The sequence below is a fragment of the Leucoraja erinacea genome, chromosome 22 (genome assembly GCF_028641065.1).
Source record: "Leucoraja erinacea ecotype New England chromosome 22, Leri_hhj_1, whole genome shotgun sequence".
Lineage (NCBI taxonomy): Eukaryota > Metazoa > Chordata > Chondrichthyes > Rajiformes > Rajidae > Leucoraja > Leucoraja erinaceus.
Window position 1 is genome coordinate 25,179,885 of NC_073398.1, and position 16,529 is coordinate 25,196,413.

Genomic DNA, 16,529 nt, shown 5'->3' on the forward strand with positions numbered 1-16,529 from the left:
GTAATGAGAAACTACAGATGCTGAAATCTTGAGTGAAATAAAGTGCTGGAGTAACTTCAGTGGGGTCAGGCAGCATATCTGCAAGAGCTCGATAGGCAACGTATCGGGTCTGAAGAAGGTCCCAACCTGAAATGTTGCCTATCCATGTCCTCCAGAGATGCTGCCCAAGTCTGATGAGGACTGTTGGTCAAGTTAGACAAGCAGTAATTGCTCTGGGTAAACCAATCCAAGTATAAGGCTAGTAAACTTGATCTGCTTCTCATCCAATTTCATTCTCAAAGAAGGAGTCCAGTTATGCAGAGTACTACCAGCTCTGGTCTCTTCATTCCTTTTATAACTGAAGGCTACATTCATATTTTATAACTGAAGGCTACATTCATATTTTATTCCATCATCAATAAATAATAACAATCTTAACTTTCCAATTTGCTTACTGCATTGGCATACTAATGTTTTATCCCAGACTCTGATCCCACTGGATCACAGACTTTTGCAATGTGTCTCCATTTTATTTGTTTCTGTCAAAATAGAATATCATATATTCCCACATACTCCACCATTATCTCGTTTGTTCGATCTTCCTTCATTTCTCCCCCTTACCTCCTTTCTGCCCACCTTGTTTCTAGGAAACTGGTTCCAGATGGTATCCGCACAGGAGCGTTTGACCAGGACTTTCACACGCAGCAGCCACACCTACACACGCACGGAACGGACAGAGATCAGCAAAACACGCGGTGGGGAAACAAAGAGAGAAGTCCGAGTGGAAGAATCAACACAAGTTGGAGGGGACCCTTTCCACAACGTGTTCGGAGAGTTCATGGGCCGTGAAAGCTTGGGCTCCTTTACCAATATTCCACGGGCTGAAGGTGTGCATCTGGCAAACTTAAACAAAATGGAAAGATAGCTTTATGGTGTGGTGTTGCTGTGTGCATAAGAAATGTTCTATCATTTCTGTCATTCTTTCTTTACAGTGGAAGTTGGGGCGAAGGTGATGACTGCTCAAGTCACCAGCCCATCTGGGAAGATGGATGATGCAGAAATTATTGAGGGAGAAGACAGCACTTACAGTGTACGGTTCATACCACTGGAGATGGGCTCTCATATTGTCAATGTTAAGTATCGAGGCCAACATGTTCCCGGAAGCCCCTTCCAGTTCACAGTGGGACCGCTGGGCGAGGGAGGATCCCACAAGGTTCGAGCTGGTGGTTCTGGTTTGGAGCGTGGTGTTGCTGCAGTGCCAGGTGAGTTTCTGATAATTAATGGAAGTGGCAAGTGTGCGTAGTTTGGGAAGGGTAGGAATGAGGCCTATTGTGACAAAGACGCTAGAGAAACTGATAGATGTGAAAGGTCTTTATTCAACATGACAAGTGGGCACTTCGTGTGGAGACCCTTGGCAGAATCACCCTGAACTCGAAGTACATCATGATTTAGTATTCTTAAACAGGAAGATGACAGCAGCTGATTGAATACTATTTTGGTAACAATTTTAATAGCTACAACGGCATTGTTTATTTCAATATTTTTCTGACGAGATGGTTTCATTGAACAGCATATTTACATTGGGAACACATTATAAATGACAGGACACCTCTGAATGTTCAAAGGTTCTCTGGACTAAAAACTCTTGAGGACATAACCCAGACACTGAAAATTATTTCATGAAGGCTGACTCCTGAGTACACAAATTCCAATTATTAATATCCAGAACAAATGTGGTGACAAAATAAGTTCTGGGAACTTCGGAGTCCGTCTTGGTGGGGGGGGGAAAGGAATGTTGGAGCAGTCTGGGGATGAGGTGGGAGGCAGACCAACCATGGGAAGGGCAGAATAGGGGTGTAGATTTGGTGAGGATCGGAGTGTATTATTATGTGCCTATCCCTCGTATAGTCACTCACTTTTCTTTCCCTTTCTCCCATTTAAGCTGAATTCAGTATCTGGACTCGAGAGGCTGGAGCTGGAGGTCTCTCCATTGCCGTAGAAGGTCCAAGCAAAGCGGAGATCTCATTTGAAGATCGCAAGGATGGCTCGTGTGGCGTTTCTTACATTGTGCAGGAACCTGGTCAGTAAATTGAATTGAATCATTTGCCCCTTTATCTTTTTCTGTATCCACATTTATCTTTAATTGAGCTGCTCCTTTTTTCCAGGTGACTACGAGGTATCCATCAAGTTCAACGATGAGCATATCCCAGATTCTCCATTCGTTGTTCCGATTGCTTCTCCCTCGGATGCTGCCCGCAGACTCACTGTTACCAGTCTTCAGGTGGGCACAAGGCAGGCACTTAATGTGCTTCAGAGGGGTGTGTGTGTGTGTAGTTTGTTTGGGAGGGATGTGCTATGCCAGTAATTCAAACTTCCTGTTCAAACCATTATAGAATGCATGCCTTGCACAGTTGATGGGTGATGGTGCGATTACTCTAGGACTTTAGCTTGGTCTCTTGGCATTCCTGATGGCTTTGCAAATGTTGTACCTAGATCTCTTGTGCCAATTGGGCTGATCTGACTTCACTCAAGTGGATTTTTAGATTGATCCATGGTTCCAGTTGGGGGACACTCGGATTGACTTACTTTCTTTAGTTTGGCACATTTTGAAGGGGCAGTGTCAAAATTTAGTGTCACACAATAAATCATGTACAGATGACTATACCTTGGGCATATGTTTTCAAATGTTTGTCCATTTAATCTATGTCCAGGAATCAGGATTGAAGGTCAATCAACAAGCCTCATTTGCAGTTCAGCTGAATGGAGCAAGAGGAGTGATTGATGCAAAAGTCCGGACCCCATCTGGGGCTGTGGAGGAATGTTACATGTCAGAGCTGGATAGTGGTGAGTGACTGGATACTAGATAATGTTGGTTTGAGGTGGGTGAAGGGACTCTCGTTTGTCATCTGTGCTACATCCTCTTCTGTTGCCCCATGTACTGGTTCTGTTCCTCGCCCTCTACCCAGCCACACAATAGTTCACCCAGAGCCACAATGCTGACAGCAATGATTTTCATCATCTGATTTCTCAACATTCTGATGGGGCGATAGCACTGAAATCCAAGCATGCAATCAATTTGTGCATGGGAAAGGGGAAGGTGCCCCAGACTTTGACAAGAGCAAGATAGAGAATGAGGCAGTGCAGGAGAGTGTAGATTCACTGTGGCAGGGAGAGCTGGGAGCCAATCCAGCCGGATGTGGTTATGTGGCTGTGGGGTGTTATCGATCTGACCCAGAATAAGCAGTCATTCCCACACCATGTGCCATGGCCTCTCTTGCAGCAGCTGCCTGGGGCTTAAGCTGTAACACGAGATCCAGGCCCCTGCAGCCTCCAGTAATTCAGAAACTTCTAGAAGGACAACATAAGGTCAAAACTTGTTCAGAGCTATTTCTTCAGCATTTCTGAAGCTTTGTTTTTCAGTTTGCTCTTTGCACTGAATTCAACAAAGTCTCTGTAATTGTACCTCCCATTTCCCTCCGTCTGTGTGTGTGTAAGTCTGTGTGGTGTGTGTGTGTGTCTTTGTCTATCTCAACACTAGCGGTCAATGGATTGCTGCACTCAGAGTGCCACCTACTGGTAGTGGGAAGATCTCCAGGACTTGAAGACAATTAAGGAATAGATGTTGGACATTGGATCGTGTAATTGGGAAACAGCTACTTTATGCAGAGAAAATATCACTTAATCCTTCACAGAACTCTAGAGAGTGCATTAGTGACAACGGCAACTATGCTGGACAGTTTTGAAACTAGTTGTATTTGTCCCCAAGAGGAGCTCCTTATCTTATTTGTCAACACCTTTTTAGCATTACTTGATTCTGCTGCTGCACAACTGCTACTGATGCCCTCGTCCATGCCTTTAATCGGTGTAAAATTATAATGTTGTATGGAACTCTCTGGCGAGTTCTAGAATATGACTGTATATTGGTTCATAAATTAGTTCACAAGTTATAGGAGTATAATTAGGCCATTTGGCCCATCAAGTTTACTCCGCCATTCAATCATGGCTGACCTGCCTCCTAATCCATTTTCCGGCCTTCTCCGCATAATCCTTGACACGCTTTCTAATCAAGAATTCAACTCGATTAAGTTTCCATAATGACCACAGTGTAATAGTACACAACAGATCTGAATGTTCCCTAGTATTGAATCGGCAGACTTCCTTATTCTAGCTTCTGTAAACCTAATGTTATCCAAACTTCTATGTATATACTGATACCGAGTCCTAATGTATACACCCCCAACATTGCTAACTCGTGTAGTTTCCAAATATAACAGCTGTTTTTTAAAACTCTATCTTAAATGATCTAATCCATGTAGCTTGGACCCCTCCCTAACTCTAATTTCCACCAGCTCTCATTAGAGATATGCCAGAACTTAGACTGTTTCTGTTCACAGATAACTTTGCTATCCGCTTCATACCACGTGAAAATGGTGTCCACTCCATCGATGTCAAGTTCAATTCCTGTCACATCCCAGGCAGCCCATTCAGGATCCGAGTGGGAGAGCCAGGACAGACGGGGGATCCTGGCTTGGTCTCTGCCTATGGCCCTGGACTGGAAGGAGGTGTCACAGGTATAATACCTTGCTACATTTGACTTATAATCATCAGGATTCATCATCATGCATGGATAGCTGGTGGGGGAGGGAATGCAATGTATTTTTGGCAAGTGTGGATTGTGGATTAAAACAACGCGTTGGTAATGTACAAGTTAGAATCTGTTTATGGCTTTGTGGCGTTAAAATATTTTAAAAATCTGGGATATAAACAGAAAATGCTGAAAATGCACAGCAAGTTGGGCAATGTAATGAGAACTGGAATATTGCAAGCTTGAATTTAGTGGTTCAGTAGGGATTTGAATAGATATCGATGGATATTTGTTGTGATTTGGATGTTAGAATATAATTGAAAGAATTCTTGCAGAGAATAACAGGTACCCAAAATGTGAAATACAGACTGGTTTGGGGGCTTAGTTGCTTGTTTCAGCCATCCTAGACTATAAATGCTGGAAAACATTGTTTCATAGTAATTGTGTGTGTTTTGTGCAGGAGTGCCCTCAGAATTCATTGTCAACACATGTAATGCGGGAGCTGGAGCTCTTTCTGTCACTATTGATGGTCCGTCAAAAGTGAAGATGGACTGCCAAGAGGGCCCTGAGGGTTATAAGGTAACCTACACTCCAATGGCCCCTGGTAATTACCTGATCTCCATAAAATATGGTGGACCTCAACATATTATTGGCAGTCCATTCAAGGCTAAGGTCACAGGTGAGCACAAGTTCATTGGATCATAGAAATGTATAACATGAAAAGAAAGCATACCATCTTTTTAAACTGGAATATAAAGAATGGGGCTATCAAGTCTAACTCCACCTCCCAGGGAGCTGTGACAGGACTAACTTGTGCCTGTTTTCTATTTCAGGAGTTCGATTGTCAGGGGGGCACAGTTTACATGAGACATCCACAGTCTTGGTTGAAACAGTTACCAAGTCATCCACAGTTGCTGGCTATGGACCAATGCCCAAATTCACATCTGATGCCAGCAAAGTGGTATCTCGAGGGCCTGGTCTGTCCAAGGCTTTCATTGGGCAGAAAAACAACTTCACTGTGGACTGCAGCAAAGCAGGTGGGTGTCTAGGGTTGGGAAGGTGGGACAAGTGTAGGGTTTAGGTAAAGCATGGGATGAGGATTATCTTGATGGTTGGTGGAAGTGTAAACACAAGCACAACCTGGCTTAAACCATGCTAGGCTAGTATTACCTTCATTCATTGGCTTGTGACAAACCCAGCAAATGTGCATTGTTGTGATCCCTTGCAGTGATGTGCTCACTGAAGTAACTTCTTTTTGTTCCAGGAACTAACATGTTGATGGTGGGTGTGCATGGCCCGAAGACCCCTTGTGAAGAAGTTTATGTGAAACACATGGGTAATCGTGTATATAACGTCACATACACTGTGAAGGAGAAGGGCGACTATATTCTGATTGTGAAGTGGGGCGATGAGTGTGTGCCCGGTAGCCCATTCCATGCTACTGTCCCCTGAATGACTGATGGAACCTTTGTTACATCCCAGAGGATCTGAATTGTCTAAGTTTTGTAGAAAAACAACAAAAAAGTTAACTTAAAAACTAATATCCAGCCCTGCATTTGCAGGGATGGGGGTGTTTGGGGAGGGGGGGGGGGAGAAATGGGGGTGGGGGGTGGGTAGGGAGATTGTGGGGAGGGGTTGGGGGAATAGTTTCTCTGGGCAAACACCAGACAACTGATTTTTAGAAGCTGACTGAATTTACCAGAACAATTGGCAATTTCTCCTTGGTTAAGAGTTTCCCCAAGAACTCTGCAGTAAAAATATTGGAGCTTGTTTTGGAGGGTATTGAATGGAGCCAGTACCGTCTGCATACCTGACTGGCACACCCTCCAGGTGCTGCAGCTCCAAGGATGATTCACCTTCTCGATCTTCTGCTCCTCTTGAAGCAAGACAGACAACTTCTAATGTTCTTTTCAAAAGGTATTGGTGAATCCTTGGGCTTATTTGTCCTTGTGCTAAGGCTAAGAAGGGGTTGATGGAAATGGGTTCCAAAAAACTTTAATTAGTTAATCAACCAGTGTGTTCAGTCTGTACATCTCCCACTTATCCCATGTCCTCCCCTTTATCCCTTTACTTTCCCAATATGATCTGAAGTCCAATTTCTCCAACCACTAGTTACCCTGACCAGATACTGCACTGACAGTTTGGAGCAAGACATTTGTTGATCTGACTGCTGTACTCATGGAAATGAACTAGACCACGCAAGGGTTACAGCACATAAAGTGCTGGACATGCCCTTGGACATGGGTGGCAATGTTGGAGTTGTTACTTTGTTTGTTTCTAGACAACTTTGTATGAAAGTGAGCCCTTTTATTTGATACATCAACCAATGTCTGGCAATAATAAAATATACCTGATAACATTTTGTCTTATGCTTTTGTCTTATTGGAAGTAACTGTCTCATCTTCAGTTACTTGGAATTGAATAGGGTATCCAGGAAAATTTTGGGGTTGAGAATTAACAACGTGTTATCAGTCATAGACAACTTCCCTTCATATGAAAACGTGAGCCCTAATGTATTTGATACACTTAACATTTACCAATTAACGTTTTGTCTCTATGCCTTGCTTAAGCATTTATAATGTAAAATATCCTACCTGAAAAAATCTTTTCGTTGCCTTAAACCTATGCCATCTTATTTTTGATGATCCTCTGACCATTGAAAAAGGATTATCAATGCCTGTCACTCCATAGTTTCCTTCACTCAATGGGAAGCCAAGCCCAGCCAATCCAATCTTTCTGCTCTTCACTTTCATTATACAGGTGCACAACCTTTTATCCGAAGATCCAAATAACGAAAACCTCCGAATAGCGACATTTTTTCAGTCCTTGAAGAAAGGTCCTCATCGTCAGGGCGGCCCGCAGAGGTGACAGCGGAAACCTCCGGTCGGAATTGAAAGGTGAGGGTATCCAGGGTTAAAATTTGCTGGGCTGTTAAAAAGTTCCCACGGTAGACTCACAATACTCAGTGTATCGAGAATTTTTAACAACGTGTCGCTATTAGTCATAAACACCCCTGGCTTGAACCTCTGACTCTCCATCATCTCCCTTTGCATAGTTTTACAGTAAAGAAACGGACCTGATGTCCCAGTAATGTCCAAGATGACCATTTTTCCAGCTTGCCGACACTGTAACTATTTACTTGCAACAGAGTTGGGAACTTTTTGTCAGTTGCTATGCAGTTCTTGCTTAAGTGGGGTGACATTTTCAGGACCAACCGTAGACGTCAGTAGCAATGACGGAGATCCTATTCACAGCCAGCAGCAACTCTACCCAGCCCCGCTCCAACTCCAGAGGAACAGTTTGCGGATGAGGGGGCGCAGCTTGTGGTTGAGCGGCGCATACCTTTGGTTGACGTCCCTTTTTCAAACCAAAGCCGCTCCCCGATGGGCCACTACGCGACAAGTGGCAGTTGCCACAAGCTGCTCATCGCCATCAACCCCCATTTTTGCATGATCCTCACAGACCATTGAAAACTCCAGAGGAACCCGGGTTGCGGATGAGGGGGCGCAGCTCGGGCTGTGGGCGAACTGCCACTTGTCGCCGTAGCGGCCCATCGGGCAGCGGATTATCAATGCCTTTTGAGAATGGTGGGCAATCACATAAAGTTTGCCCACACAGTCAGTACTCAACTGGGAAGCCGCACTAAGCCTCGCAGCAAACCCTCCAATCTTCTCCTATTCTGCAAGAAAAAACTCATTGTAGACTTTCGCGATTATAGCCGGGATCGAGGCCAAACTCGCGACCTTGCGGATACACCGAGCATTCTACCACTGACATTTCCACCATCTTCAACCGAGGATCACACCACCAGTCCTGGTCCCAAGGCATATGCCCGTCCCCAACAGTCATTCCACAGTTCCAACATCAAATTCTGAATTACGAAAAGTCTGCAAAGACTACTCTCATACTCTTTGGTTTGCTCAACTTTTTCCACTCAATACACCTCCTCCCCAGGCACTTTTCCCCTACAACTGCAGGAAATGTAACACCTATTCCTACAGTTCCTCACTTCCTTACAGGATCCATTGCAGGTTCTCCATGTGCAAGAGAAGTTCATATGCACCTCTTCCAACCTGGCCAGTTGCATTCAGTGCTCCATATATAGTCTCTTGAATCAGCGAGACCAAGTGTAGTCTACACGACTATTTAGCAGTACACGTGCTTGGTCTGCCTAGCCCTCATGGATCACCCAGATACTAACCATTTTAACTCTGCTTCCTGTTTCCATACCAACCTTTCTAACCTTGGCCTCCTCCATTTGCCAGTGAGGCCAGATACAAACTGGAAGAACAGAACTGGAAGGCAGCACAGTGGCACAGAAGAGTTGCTGCTTTACAGCACCTGAGACCCAGGTTCGATCCTTACTATGGGTGCTGCATGGGTTTTCTCCAGTTTTCTCCCACACTCCAAAAGCTTAATTAGCTCAGTGAAATTGTAAATTGTGCAGTGTGCAGGGTTCGTTGGTCAACGTTGGCCTAATGGCCTGTTTCCACGTGTAACTCTAAACTAATCAGTTCTTATTCCACTTGGGTACATTACAACCCAATGGTACATACCCAATGGTACAAGCTCCTTTCCCTTCATCCATATCCTCACCTCCCATATGATACCCATATTTACTTTGCAACCCAACTATTCCCCTCCCTCTGCCCTCTTCCACCCAGTCTTCTGGTATCACTCCAATTGCTAGTGAAGATGCAGAAATTTTTACCTGAGCCCCACGGAAATCTTCTCCTTTATTTCCCCACAGCCTCCTGGGATAGATCTTGTCTATCCGTGGGATTTAAGAACTTTGATGCGTTCCAAGATATTTAACATCTCCACTTTCCTCATACTGAAATGTTCCAGACTATCAACGCATTCCTCCATGAACTCTATATCCTCCACATCCTTCATATGGAAATACAGACCTATTATATATAGGACTCGGGATTGTCTGGAGCTTCGTAAATAGGAGTTATAGTGAAGTGGTCGCTTCTAATGTATTGGAAGAGATTAGATAGGTGGCCACAAGAAAAGGAAAGAGTTGGTAGAGTGTGCAAGTTACCCCAATGGCCATTCCTCTTCAAAACAAACTGTTGGGGGGCTGACCAGCCAAGGGTAAGCAGCAGTCAGGTCTGTAGCCCTGAGTGTAGCACCGAGCCTGGCTCCATGGCACAGCGGGGAAGGGTAATGTCGGGCAGAGCCTTCCCCGCGTGGTAGGAAACTTGTGTAAGAAAAAACTGCAGATGCTGGTTTAACTCGAAGGTAGACACAAAATGCTGGAGTAACTCAGTGGGACAGGCATCCTGGAGAGAAGGAATGGATGTTTCGGGTCTCGACCCGAAACATCACCCATTCCTTCTCTCCAGTGGTAGGAAACTCGTTAGTCGTTAAGGGACAGATAGGCGATTGTGGAGATTCTGTGGCAGCAACCGAGGCTCCAGGATTGTGTGTTGCCTCCCTGGTGCCAGGTCCAGGATGTCATAAGAGCAGCTGCATGACATTCTCGAGGGGAAGAGGGAGCAGCCAAAAGTCATTAATACATTTAAGTACGAGGTGTTGCATTAATTTAAATTTTCCAGAGCAGCAGGAACCCTCCTCCCTGAAAGAATGTCGATCCCAGTTAAAGCACAATCCCTCTGAATTGTAGAGATTCCACTTAACCCAAAAGGGTTCCCAATTATCAAAGTACCTAAAGCCTGTCCTCCGGCACCAGCTCTTTAGCCACACTTTCAGCTGACCCGTCATCCTGTTTTTACCATCACTAGCATTTGGCACAAAGAGTAATCCCAAGATTATGACCTTGCTTTTGACATTCCGGCTGAATTCCCAATATTCACTCTGCAGGACCTCATTCCTCTTTCTACCCATGTTGTTAGTACCAGTGTTTACCACAACCTCCAGATGTTCTTCTGCCTCATGTTCCACGACATGTCCAACACAGACATTGTGGGCTAGAGAGCCTGTACCTGTGCTGTTCTATGTTCTAATATAGGTAAGATTAAGAGAGATTTATTCTTTAATAGAGTGGTGAATTTTTGCAATTCCCTATACCTAAAGGCTAGGCGGTTGAGAATATCCTAGTTATATAATATAAATTATAACGTAAGGTATTTTATTAAGTAAAGATTAATTTGTCTTTGGGTTTTGAGTAAACTGAAGCTTTGTGATTCTGTACTGTAGAAGAGCTGGGAGCATTCAAACTGCATTCAAGCTGCTTCCTGTTGTGCCCAAGCAAAAGATATTGACAATGGTGGGAGAGGACACACTTCCTGAGAAGGTTCTGGTTTCTGTAAACAGAAGCCTTGAGAGAGTATACTCCCCCAGATCCTACCATTCATTTGAAGGCCCTGCCCTGCTTTGACTTCCAAAAAGGCAGTACCTTACACTCATCTGAATTAAACTCCACTTGCTATTCCCCAGCTGATCAAGGTACTGCAGTATTTCTTGATAATAATTTTCACTGTCAACGGTACCACATATTTTAGTGTCATCTGCAAAAGTACTTATCATGCCTTATACATTTAGATATGGTAGCACTTGGAGCGTATTTAAACAAACATAGTAACGGACAGGGAACTGAGAGATATAGACCACGTGCAGGCAGATGTGCAGTTTGAATTGGCATCATGGTCAGCACAGGCATTGGTCTGCCATTGGTTCTTAAATATGGCATTCCAGCACCATCTTACATTTAGGATTAGCAATACACACTGACTTGGACCACAGTACATACTTACAAGTATTTGGCTCGAAGGGTCAAATGGCCTCCTCCAGCACCAATTTTCTATGTTTCTCAATATATAACTTAATATAAATAGAAAACAAAACAGAAACTGCTGGTAAGGCAGAGAAATAGAATCAATGTTTCAGACCCTTTGTGAGAACTGGGGGGGAGGGAAAAAATAAGTTGCAGAGACAGCAGACGGGGTAATGGATAAGACGGAGTGATTATGGCAGTGAGATTGACAGGCAGCCTTCAATGGGTTAATGGCTGGGAAATATTGCCAGATGTTGGCCACCAAACCACTCAAGCGTGTCCTAGTACTAATGAATAAGATCATGGCTGATCCACACCAGCCTCAACTCCTCCATACCAATTCCCCCTCACACTCAATTCCCTGCAGGTCGGGCTGTGCTAATGGAGAGGGCTAAACTGAGGCAACACCAGTTACCTGACCGTAGGTCCAGAAGGGTGCCAGGTGCCCGGCTGGAGTGCTGCTGCTGCAGAAATTGTTATGACTGCAGACGGGTCAGGGTGGCTGTGCAATCCCACTTCAAACCTGCGACCATGTTTCTGTCCTTAGTGAGGACGTCGAGCGTGCCTCTCCGCGTGCGCTAGCTCGGATGGCGCGGGGCTCACTGCGCATGCTCAATACTGGGGCACTGGCGTCCCGGGTAACGGTAACAAGGGGGGCGTGGCTCTCAGCGCATGCTCAATGCTGGGGAGTGACGTCACGGGTAAAGGCAGTGAGGGGGCGTGGCTTAATGCGCATGCTCAGTACTGGGGCAGTTGACGGATGACGTCGCCTGAGGCCGATGACCGCGTGACCAGGGGCACTGCGCAGGCGTGAGGCCGGGGACAGTGAGCGTGCGCGATGGCGGGCCGGGGCAAACTGATCGCGGTGCTGGGGGACGAGGACACCTGCACCGGATTCCTGCTCGGCGGCATCGGCGAGCTCAACAAGAACCGCAGGCCCAACTTTCTGGTGGTGGAGAAAGAGACGAGCGTGGCGGAAATCGAGGAGACTTTCAAGTGAGGGGGGCTGCGCCTGATGGATGGGAACCGGGCCGGGGACCAGCTCCCAGGGGGACGGGAGAGGGACCCGGGATCAGCTCACAGGGTGAGGGACTCGGGGGGACGGGATCGGGACCCTGATCATTGTCACCCTCGATTTTGTGGAAGCTTACCATGCATATATTGTATTTGGCGTTCCAGTTTCTGATATTTTTCCAGATCAGGACATCTGCCTGTGGTCTGGAACAGAAGGGGTTTAGTCTAATCTGAAAATTGTGGATTTGGATTGGGCGAGGAGAGATGCAAGGAAACAGTGAATCCTGACGTGATTTTCTAAAACTGGATCCAGTGAGCTCACTGGCTTAAAGCAGATTGATAGATTTTTGTGATGTACAAGAGTACTCAGTCTCATGTTTTTTATTACATAAATTAATAATTCATATTTAAGTGTAAAGGACATGTTGGTAGATGATACAACAATTGGCTATGTCGTTGAGCGTGAGGAGGAACTCTTCAGATGTGCAATCTAGACACTTGAGTGGAAAGGTAAAGAGTGCAAGGTAGAGGCAGAAACGTCGGATCAAAGATAGTCGCCAATGAGGTAGATAGTAGTTCAGAACTGCCCTCGTTGTTGTAGGGTGAATCAGTTACCTGCTGGGGATGTTGTTAAAAATGCAAATGGTTTGCTCTCCGTTATTTGTTGCGACATAGAATATGAGAAGATATGTTCATTGGTGGGCTTAGATATAATAATTACAGCTAATCTTGTTTAGCAAAGAGATATTAAAATTGGTGGAAGGGATAAAGAAAATATGAAGATTTTTCACCTTGAGATTGGAAGGAGTCTGGAACTCATAATCTAGATGGGTGGTAGAAATAGAAACCTTCATATTTAAAAAGTATTTGGATATGTACTTGAAGAGCCATGACCTTCAGGGTGAGTGCTGGAAGGTGAGATAGATTGGGTAGATCTGCTGAATTGTAAATTTTCTATGAGCCTGATTACTCCCATGGGAGTTTTATGTATGCAATCCCGAATGATATAGGGTGCGAGGTGCTGCTGGTGAGCTCAACACTGTGCCATGTCCTCACTATTTCCCCCTTCTTTCCACCGTGGACCTTGTGTGAGAGTAGCAGCTAAGATGGCCACAAGTCTGGGTATGCCTCCTGTATAGGCGTCAGATACATTGTGAAATCTGTCAGTAAGTGCTGAGGAATTCAGAAAGTGGGGCCAAGCGTTAGTTTAAGGAAGTGAGTCCTCCTTTTGCTCAGGAAGTTCAATTCACTGCTGTCCTCCCTACTTCATTCACTCAGCCGGCTCCTCAGCTTGGGTTGGCTCATCTCCTGTCCTGTGGATGTCTTGATTTTCTTTCCCTGTCCTGTCCTCAACACCAGAAGGTGGGCTTCATTTACAATCTCTTCCTTCACCATCTCCTGTCCTGTGCCCAGAAATAATCCCATAATAATTCTGCTAAATTTCTAGAAGCAATGGAGGCATCTACAGCCAGCCTCTGGGTTCAGTACTGATTGATTGGGCAGAATCTATTCTGTTGCCTTTGTTACGATGCCGATCCTGCAATTTTGCCAGGAGTTTGGAATAAGCCTTTCTGATTTTCTTTACAGAGGTTTCTTGAATCGTGATGACATTGGGATAATTCTGATCAATCAATACATTGCGGAGATGATTCGTCACGTCATTGATGCACATACGTTATCGATTCCTGCTGTGCTGGAGATCCCATCGAAGGAGCACCCATACGATGCTTCTAAAGACTCCATCCTGCGGCGTGCTAAGGGAATGTTCAGTGCTGATGACTTCCGGTAGCTAGACTATGCAGTGCCAGTCATGCGTCGCCGCTGAGTTCTGTCATTGTGTTGTTTTGTTGTACAGAGTGTTGATTCCTCTGGTCCAATGTGCAGAGTGCTGATTCCTCTGCTGTCAAATCCTAGCCAGACTTTGCAACAAGCAATCCCCACTCCCACTATGTATACATGATCCCAACCCACCATTTAGTGACCTTTTACTCTACAAATTTGAGTATGATTTCATTTCCATTCAATTCTGTACCTGCCTTGGGGGTATTTGATGGGATTGTTTAAAGTGCGACTCTAGGCTGTAACTGGCACTGTGCCTGTCCTGGCATAAATCGATCTTGTGCTAACTATTGATGTTTCAAATTGCTCCGTGCTGTACCTATCTGAGAGAGTGGGGAACAAGGTAGACATTTTTAAACACTGGAATTAAAGATAATAATTATTGTCTGCTGAGTTGTGATTGTGCAGAAAGCACTGCTGCTCAGGCAGATAGGATGGGCACAAGCTCCAAGCTCTCAGTTGGGTTAGTATTTTATTGGATGGCACTAAACAGGATTGTTTGTGTTGAAAATTCAATGTTGCTCAGGTCCCAGTTTGTGCTAGTTTTAACAGAAACTGAATGTGGTTCTGATCTGGTCCTAGCTAGTCTTCACATTGCATATTTATGATGTTGCTTGTCCCTGATTATTATGTCAATAAATAAACTAACATTAGAGGTTGATTTGTGTCACGTGTTTCTGATTATGTACCGAAAACTATATCCTTATTGCTTTTTTTTCAGCTTACTTTTTCTCCTGCTTTTATATTTGCTGTATTTAATTGGACTGTGTTCACTTGAATGTACCAATGCCCTCTTAATGAACACCCAACAGCCCATCTTGCACCTTGTAAACATCAGCTTATCCAAAGCAGGAAATAGTGCTTGAATATTATTCATGTTTGGCGTTACAAAAAAAAGACAAAGTAGCATTATTGCACAAGTTCCAGATACATTCTGTCTCAACCAAGAGAGAATCTAAATATCATGCCTTTTGATATTTATTGATAGTTCTATTGTCAAATTTCTCTGGCAACTGTTAGAGAATAGTAGAGCATCCTAATTAGAATCTGAACTGTATCGTTCATAAGACAAATAGTTTTGCTATAAGAACAGGGCAAAGACAGGATAATATGTAGGAAGCGGTTCACCTTGTGATTTCCACCATCTATGATGCACAAGGCAAATATAATAATCGACACAATGCCAATACAATACTGAGAACACTAATGAAGTTTGACAACAAACGGAACACTTTATTGTTCTCTATCCACCGTACTAAATATTCACTATTCCTCTCCCCCCCCCCCTTCCCTCCTTCCCCCTGACTGTTTTTGCAACAACACACCACAGCAAGCTTACGGACTTTCCCCACTTAGAAGCCAAAGCTTTAAGCACATTGAGAAATCACTTCTATATTTCTCTCAGGCAAGGTTATCAACCATCCAGAGAACAGCCATACACTAACCTCACTTGGAAATGTATTAACATTTTGGGGCTGTTTACCTGACATCTTCTATAAGTTACAGTTTTGAGAGGCAGTTTCTCAAGGAAAATAAAGAATGACAGGATATGATGGTTTTCTCAAATCAGGAAGTAAAATAAAATAATGCATCCATCCATTTGTCCATCAGTTCCAGATCTGGCAATGCTGGAATTTGTATACTTAATTTCTAAGCATTCCATGGTCTCACCCATTGTATTTAAGTACCCTTCTGAGATCTCTGATCATCCAAATCTGTCACCTTGCACAAAGCGGGTTTAAACTAAGGGGCTATAGTTTGCTGAGCTCAAAGCTCTTGACTGTGGAATTCCATCTCTAAATCTATGAGGTATTTTGCCTACTTTCCCCAACACCCCTCTATGTACACAAAATTGCTGGAGAAACTCAGCGGGTGCAGCAGCATCCATGGAGCGAAGGAAATAGGCGACGTTTCGGGCCGAAACCCTTCTTCAGACTGAAGAAGGGTTTCGGCCCGAAACGTCGCCTATTTCCTTCGCTCCATGGATGCTGCTGCACCCGCTGAGTTTCTCCAGCAATTTTGTGTACCTTCGATCTTCCAGCATCTGCAGTTCCTTCTTGAACACCCCTCTATGTACCTCAATGTTCTGCTGTGTCTATTGGATTCTTGTTGTGCTCAGCACTGTCCCCACATCTGGTTTTAATTTCAGTTTGGTGATGTTTTCATTCTTCATCCTGCCAATCATTTTCACTGGATGATATGAAACTTCCCTGCCACCAATTGGCAGGAGCTGTCTTTTTAAAATTTCTGAGAGCCATGACTAGATTTAGCAAGAGGCTGCTATTAAAAATGTAACCTTTTATATATTGGAGGGTGTAATCAGGTGACAGGGGCTATTGGCAAATGTGCAATTGGATTAAGTCTCATCTA

At 44.4% G+C, this 16,529-nt stretch overlaps 2 protein-coding genes across 5 annotated transcripts in view; both read left to right on the forward strand.

Annotated features, from left to right (window-relative positions):
- The window catches only part of flncb (filamin C, gamma b (actin binding protein 280)), a 59,040-nt gene extending 52,900 nt beyond the window's left edge, over window positions 1-6,140 (forward strand). For all 4 annotated transcript variants that reach the window (XM_055653224.1, XM_055653225.1, XM_055653227.1 and 1 more), the window contains 9 exons: window positions 627-866; window positions 972-1,241; window positions 1,922-2,059; window positions 2,145-2,260; window positions 2,691-2,823; window positions 4,374-4,550; window positions 5,025-5,243; window positions 5,398-5,601; window positions 5,829-6,140. In XM_055653224.1, coding sequence (XP_055509199.1) covers window positions 627-866; window positions 972-1,241; window positions 1,922-2,059; window positions 2,145-2,260; window positions 2,691-2,823; window positions 4,374-4,550; window positions 5,025-5,243; window positions 5,398-5,601; window positions 5,829-6,016 — 1,685 coding nt within the window. In that variant the 3' untranslated portion in view covers window positions 6,017-6,140. The remainder of the gene's footprint in view (window positions 1-626; window positions 867-971; window positions 1,242-1,921; window positions 2,060-2,144; window positions 2,261-2,690; window positions 2,824-4,373; window positions 4,551-5,024; window positions 5,244-5,397; window positions 5,602-5,828) is intronic.
- A 5,940-nt stretch (window positions 6,141-12,080) lies between these two features.
- atp6v1f (ATPase H+ transporting V1 subunit F) lies at window positions 12,081-14,818 on the forward strand. Its single transcript, XM_055653235.1, has 2 exons — window positions 12,081-12,302; window positions 13,908-14,818. The coding sequence occupies exons 1-2, from the start codon at window positions 12,145-12,147 to the stop codon at window positions 14,107-14,109; spliced, it is 360 nt and encodes a 119-aa protein (XP_055509210.1). The 5' UTR covers window positions 12,081-12,144; the 3' UTR covers window positions 14,110-14,818.
- Window positions 14,819-16,529: the final 1,711 nt, after the last annotated feature.